Source organism: Brassica napus, chromosome A7 (genome assembly GCF_020379485.1).
Source record: "Brassica napus cultivar Da-Ae chromosome A7, Da-Ae, whole genome shotgun sequence".
NCBI lineage: Eukaryota > Viridiplantae > Streptophyta > Magnoliopsida > Brassicales > Brassicaceae > Brassica > Brassica napus.
Window position 1 is genome coordinate 10,281,968 of NC_063440.1, and position 7,569 is coordinate 10,289,536.

Sequence of the window (7,569 nt, forward strand, 5' to 3'; positions counted from 1 at the left end):
AATTTTTTTTTTTTTTTTTAAACAATATATATACAAAAGTAAAAATATTTAATAAAAAATTTAAAATTAAAATTATGAAAATATTAAAATACATCTATTATATTTTAATTAATATTATAAAATTTTATAATAAAAACAATTTCAATAAATTTTCAAAAATTAAAATTATAACTTTCTAAATATAAATTTTATATTTATTATAATTTTATGATTTTTGATATTTTTATAATTATATTAAATATAAATATTGTTAATTTATTATTTGACTGTTACCGCATTTGGTAGTTAACCAGTCATAAGTCACCCGCAAACACAACAATATTTAACCGCAGTACCAGTCGTAAAAATCTCTTAAAATCGCTAGAAATTGCAACCGCCCGCATCCAAAAACTCCCGCAACCGCAACCGCAACTGCTGCGTTTGAACCAGTCAGGCCCTTAATTGTTGAAAAAACAATTTGAAGACCCCAGTCCTAATAAATCCTTTTTCATTCGAAGAATCTAATTTATTAATTTAGTGTCCTATTTTTATTTACCGTACAAAAGTCTATGTTAGACTATTCATAAGAAACTTAACTAAGCATCCTAAATTTACTCATATATGATATTTTCTTAACAAAAACAATATAGATCTAAACAATAATATTTCTAAGACAAAACATATATATTTTCATTAGGCAATCATCGTTTAATTGTTTATCATGTTTAATCTAGACCATATATAATCTATTAATTTAAGGTCCTATTTTTATTTACAATATAAAAATCTATGTTAGACATTTCATTAGAAAATTAACTAAACGGCTTAAATTTACTGAAATATGATATTTTCCTAAAACAATTACTTATATATGATATTTTCTTAATAAAAATAATATACATCTAAACAATAATATTTCTAAGACAAGAGAGTCCATTGGGCAATTATCGTTTGATTGTTTATCATGTTTAATCTAGACCATATTTTATATATATTTCACTAATTAATTTTGAAATTAAATGGTATAGCCCAATTCTTTTTAAATTATCATATTAAATTTTTATATAAACACAATAAATAATATTTTATTGGCTGTAACATTTTATGTTTGATTTCCGTAGTATAAATAAAAGCACCAAACTTAAATATAATATATTAAATAAAATAATATTTTAAAATATAATATTAAATAATTTAATTTAGTCAAACACATACATTTCGAGAATAAAATCTCTAAACCAAAAAAATTAATAAATTTTGTATTAATTCATATAAAACTAATATTTAAAACTAAATTATTAATATAATGTTGTATTTATAAATAAAAAATAAAAATACTAGGTTAATATATGATTTGTACAATTTTATCAAAAACAAATTTCAACAAATATAAAATTTTCAAAATAATCTTATATACATAAAAATTGATATTAAATATATATCTTTATAACTTATTTTATATTTTAAATATTATTTTAAAAATAAAAATATATCCGCACGGATGTGTGGGTTCAAATCTAGTATATATTAATTTGAGCAACCACAAAGGTTCAAAGATACAAAGAGAAAATGACCAACAGAAATCATACATGAAACCACCAAAAATTTACAAGTGGTATAGCCACATTCATTGAAAGTGATCTTTAAGCCAATAAGAGAAGCTTGATGCAATATGTAATTTTCATCTATCCTCTCTAGTCACATTTTTAGCAATGAGATGAGCTCTTAAGTTAGAAGATCTAGGAGCATGCTCGAGTCTGCATGAGGAATCTTTTGACCAAAAAAAAATTAAGATGAGCTTGGAATAGAATTTGAAGGAGGGCCAAGCAGGAGGTCTAATAGATAAAAAAAAGGTATTTCTTAGATAATACTAGAAATTTGTATTTTGTCAACTAATATATTGAGTTCTTATTTAGACAACAACTATGAACTTATTTAAGTTTTGAAAAAAAAAATACTTTATTTAGTCAAAAAAAAACTTTTGAACTCGATATTTCCACAAAATGAACATGTAACGTTCTGTAAAGCCGAAGATCAGTAGTGTGAAGTTAGTGACAGAGCTCATAGCATTTGGTTAAACATTATACTAAACGTGTCTAAGAGAAAAAGCTTTAAGTTCATTTGTTTTGTTTTTTTGGTGCAAATTATAAATTAATTTAATTTTGTTACAATAAAGGAAAATGGAAAGTGGAATTAACTAAAGATACACGTAGAATAGGAACAAAAAAAGTAGCAAATAATAAAAACATTCACTTCTAACAAAAAATAAAGCTACAATATATAACTTTTTTTAATACTTACAATATATAACTTCTTAGTTGGATTTACTGATGGATTATAAAATTACCGATATTTTTTCAATAAACTAAACTGTGGACTAAAGGATACAAAACGATGATTAAGCTTTGTCATTTCATGTTCCAAAAAAATAAAAGCTTTGTGATTTCGTATTTTGATTAACATAAACTGGACACTGCTCAAAAGGTCAGGAGAGGTCCGAATGCTCGCTATGTAATTTAATAAACATTAAAAAAACAATAATAAACAGTTATTATTTATGTTGGGTAATATATTGCAATATAATGAAATATCAAATATAATGAAATAGTGAAATACAAATGCTAAGAGCATCCGCAATGGTGTTACCCATAGAGGAGTCCTTAAAAAAGTGTATTTTGATTTTTTAAGTATTGTTTTATTTTTTTTTCTTTTTCAAAAAAAAATATATATATAAACCAATCGCGGGTCACCACATGTCGTGGAGACCCGCAAATAGTGCAAGGAGTCACTAAAAAAGAGTTCTTATTTAAGGATTTTAAGGATTGAATCCTTAAGTTTTGGTGGGATCTGCTAATTATTTAATTATTTTTTTTCTACGGACTCTTCCTTAAAAACTCCCATTGCGGGTGCTCTAAAAAAGTATGGTAAAAAACACCTCTAAAAGAAGCAATTCACACAGCTGCAACAGATAGTTTCGCTACAGTTGTGATACGATTCCGATCATCAATCTGCCTTCTCTCCACAGGAGTAGCAACCACCGTTTTTCTTTAGATCTGTTGGTATTTATGGAAGGACCGCAATCTACTTGTATGTGAAGGAAAATCTTCACTATCTGGGAACACATCAACAAAAAACGTAGGTCTAGCAAGAGAATAGGGAAGTGCACAACCAAAAGAATCGAAAAGTCAACAAGCTAACCTGAGCTCAAAGAACGTCAACACCGGTGAACCAGATCGATCTAATCCTCAAGTTCCCATACTTAAGACAGATGCAGCGTGGGATTCAAATCGTCGCAGAGCCGGCCTAGCTTGGACCCTATTGGATGGAGCGGGAATAAAAATCAAGCAAGGATCGTCGATACAAGATCATGTTGCCTCGCCGTTGACAGCTGAAGCTCTAGCGGTAAGAGAGTGACTTCGCATGGCAGGGATTCAAGAGATATTGAATCTCAGGATCTACTCTGACAACCTAACGATCATTGGAGCAATCAACAACAAGACGCTGAAGAAAAAAATACTGGGAATCGTTAAGGATATCCACCTTCTAGCATCTGCATTTGTTTCAATCTCTTTTTTTTCATATGGTTAGGAAGTTCAACGAGGAAGCGGATGCGTCAGCAAATTCCATCCTCAGTCCAAATGTTAGCGAAAAAAAAAATATCCATCCTCAGAAATTCTTTATTGTAATGAACCTATTTGGGCTGGGCTTTTTCCTAAGCCTTTCTTAATTTGAAGTATTTAAGTGACAAGAAAAGAAAGCGAAATACAATAATGTGAAACAATGCGTAGGGCACAAGAAACGGAGACTGATTTGTCTGGACACGCAGACACCTGGCTTCCTTTTCCAGTTAAACACTTCAAAAGTATAATTCCATGTCATTTATATTGATACTATTATATCCTTTTATTTATTTTTATTTTTGTCATTTATTATTGGCCTCTACTATAGTTCGTTTGAAATTAAAGTAGTGTTTTTTTTTTCATTTTTTGTATTAACACAGCGTTATGTAAACCTTTTTGTGTTCGTGTGTTTCGTCGATATCTTGATTCATTCAACAAGAAATTTTGAGGAAGATGATATGATCTAGTAATTTAATGAAATACTGAAAAAGTAAGAGAAATATTTCACTTTGACTCGAACGTTTGGGCTATGGATGGACTTGCCAGTGGCGGACCCAGCATGCATTTTAACCTGTGTCATAATATTATTAGAGTTAAAATCACTTAAAAAGATATGATTTGTATGGGTTTGAACTCAAGTTAAGGGTGTCAGCCAACAATACTTTAACCAAAATATTTATTTTCTTAAGGTCAAAATCTAATTTTTATAATTTAATATGGTGCAAGTGAGACCCCTACTGTACACATAGGTCCGCCTCTGGAACCTGCAAGCATCCAGTCTTATGTGCAAAATGAAAATTTATCAACTAAATTATTATGTACTACCTGTCTTTCACAGAAGTTAATTATATTGATTTTTCCTTTTTTTTTTGCTAAATGGTAAATATCATTCAAGAATGAAAGTTTGGTTACAACATAGCTGAACCTGAAGACAGCAATTCTGTTTCTTAGAGACTGCAAAAAATTTAAAAAAACCTCTAAAAAACACATAAATTAGAACCAGATCAACCATAAGTGGTGTTCATGGAGCTAATAGAGATTAGAACAAACCGACAACAAATAAACTCTTAACTCAAAGAACGCTACTTGTATCATGGCAGAACCATGAAGAACATTAGCAAAGCAAAGAGAAGAACACCCGAACACTCACCCGAGGGTGGCTCCTAGCGGCTTCAACGGAGGCGACTGGCAACGGCTCCAGGACACCAAAGGAGGAGGATGTTGAGCAGAACCAAACCCAAAGCTTTCTTGGCAACAAAACCCCATAGTGGACCCAACAATACTCTGCCTAACATGAAGAACAGACCTGTCAAGTGCAGGCGGTAAATTTGGCTCCCCAACCGGCCACGCGACGTTAAAATGCGACTGAGACATCGGGGAATCACACTGAGGTTGCGACGTTATTGATTCTTTTTTGTCAACAATTATATTGGTAAAATCCCAAACTAATTAATAGACATCTTTCAAAAGACTTGAACCAATGAACCTACGTACCCTCATGAAAATAAAAAAGGTACTCTTTCTATTCATTACAAAATAAGCTTTTACTTCTTTTTCTCTCAAAGAATTTTTTTTTAAAGAAAAGCTGTTAAAACCCTATATAATGTTTAAACAAAATATTGAAAATCCTGAGAGAGAAACGTATCGTTTGTCTAATGAGAATAAATAAAATAAAACATATTTGATCACATGATTAACAAACCAAGTATCCAATGACCGACCACAAGGCTCTCAAATCAACATTGGATAAGATTTGTAAAATGTAATACTCTAGAAAAAATAAGAAGAAGGAGGATCAATCGAATGAAAATTAAAACAAAAGAAAATATATTTTCTATCGAAGTGAAAAACATATACAGTAGTATATATAGATATATAGAAATTGAAGCGGGGTCCGCACTCAATGCCGTTATGATGACATCATCACATCAAGACACAATCAAACTTGAGTAATCACTACGTCTCCTCTCTTCTTTTTTTTTTTTTTGCTTAATCCTCTCTTCTTCTTTCTTCTATATAAACCCTTCTTCTCTCTTTTCTTATTCTTACTGTTCTCTAATCTAATCTCATCTAAGCTTTCCAAACAAAACTAAAGTTTCTTATTACACAACCTAAAGGTTCTTGTCGTTCTTGGAATGTCAGAAGAATTCGACGAATCTGATATCATTTTCTCCGACAGTTTCTTCCCGACTCGCCGGCGTGACGACATGAACGAGAAAGAAAACCTTCCGGTTGGTTTCCGAGAAAGCTCCAAAAACAAACCGAGGCGGAGAAAAACGGCGCCGTTACCTTTACCAGAGGCATTCTCGACTTCGCTACCGGTGAATATACCGGGTAATGTGATGCGACGGTACACGGATGATGAGGAATATTCCGATGAGGGAGGAAGGAACATGGTTCCGCCGCATCTGATAGTTGGACGGAGGATGGAAGGTTGTCAAATGGCGTTTTCCGTTTGTACAGGTAACGGAAGGACTCTCAAAGGACGGGACCTGAGCCGGGTTCGTAATTCGGTCCTCAGATTAACCGGGTTTTTGGAAGCTTAAATTCGTTAACCGGATTTATCAAATTTTCGAGTCTTGTTAGTTTAACGACTTTATTGAAAGTCAAAAGGAAAATGTAAAAAAAGAACGTTTATTTCCTTGTTTATTCATTTAAATTCTTAAGTTGATTGTTGTAGTACGAAAAAAAAAGAACAGAAAAATAAATTTCCAGAATCTTTTTGGGATCAGTTTCAGGTTACTTATGATTATGTTGATTAAACTTGTTCTTTGCAAAGTTTGCAATTTGAGAGTTCATCAACTATTCGTTTAGGCTGATGAAATTGGATTGGATTTATAATAAATAAAATTTATAAAGGTATTATGAAGATCTCTGCAAAATATGTATGTATATTACAATGAAGGTTAGGACAAAAGACGAACAGAACCAGCTGTTCGGTCCTAATTGATTGAGAGAGAGAGGTCACATTTCTTCGGTGACATCAACGCGAACAAATGCATTATTTTTATCGTATTATAACAGCCAAGTGCATTATTTTGTTTCTAAACGTAAATGCATTAATGCATTTTTGTAGTATTTTATTTAACAGTTTCCACTTTCCAATAACATTAAAACGTTTTAGCATTTGTTTGTGAAGAAAAATAACAAGACAAACTAAAGTACTAAACACACTTATAAACGTGTTTGTAAGCAAAATGTGATGGTCAAAAGTTTTTTTTTAGTATAAGATGATCGAAGTTTAACATAAATAAGATGACATGGTCAAGTAAGATACCTAATTATATCTACTTATATCAGACTAATTCTCTTATATTTTTAGAAGTTTGAACTAGCTGGAGAGTCAGGATCATAAAACCGATACGGAGATCCGATAGTAAAATAAAGACTTGACAGTACGAAAAGTAAAAAGAATAATACCGAATATTCTTTTTCTTAGCCCAAATATAAAATGTGATAGAAATAAATTATGCAAACGGTATTATATTTATTAAAAGCATATGGAGATTAATGATGAAGATCTTGGCATAATCAAAAAAATTCAGTAGCCATCCGTTTGGAATTTGAGGGTCTCGTGGATGTACTTAAGTTGACATGATTATAACCCGACGGCACATGCATCTAGCCAAGTTCTTATCCATTACTCTTTTGTTTACTGACTACATTCTTTAATGTACAACATTATTATATTTAACTTTCAAGCTTGTTTTTCACATTTGGGTTGCGATTTATATAAACATGTTTTATACTTTAACAGACTATAAAATTCAAATCTAACATCCGCGTGTCTTACTTAGATTAGGCAACTTTTTCTGACGGTCAATTATTTTCCTACCACCCGTGCCTGTTTGGTACTACTAGTTATAAACCAGACAAGGAAATAATAGGTCACACTCTAAATCTAATTGCATAAAATTCCTCTTGTCTGTCGATAATAAAAGAAGAAAAGACCAAGAAGGATTCTTTTAAC

At 31.1% G+C, this 7,569-nt stretch overlaps 1 protein-coding gene and 1 long non-coding RNA gene across 2 annotated transcripts; one reads left to right on the forward strand and one right to left on the reverse strand.

The window, feature by feature from the left end:
- Positions 1-2,693: 2,693 nt before the first annotated feature.
- Positions 2,694-4,259, reverse strand: LOC106435235. Its single transcript, XR_001286961.3, has 2 exons — positions 3,178-4,259; positions 2,694-3,091 (listed from the first exon to the last, which is right to left on the reverse strand). It is a non-coding gene; the product is annotated as an uncharacterized LOC106435235 (long non-coding RNA).
- A 1,332-nt stretch (positions 4,260-5,591) lies between these two features.
- Positions 5,592-6,330, forward strand: LOC106435234. The gene has a single exon (XM_013876101.3). The coding sequence runs from the start codon at positions 5,735-5,737 to the stop codon at positions 6,143-6,145; it is 411 nt and encodes a 136-aa protein (XP_013731555.1). The 5' UTR covers positions 5,592-5,734; the 3' UTR covers positions 6,146-6,330.
- Positions 6,331-7,569: the final 1,239 nt, after the last annotated feature.

Coding starts and splice junctions, on each gene's coding strand:
- LOC106435234 (XM_013876101.3), top strand. CDS start 5,735: ATGTCAGAAGAATTCGACGAATCTGATATCATTTTCTCCGACAGTTTC.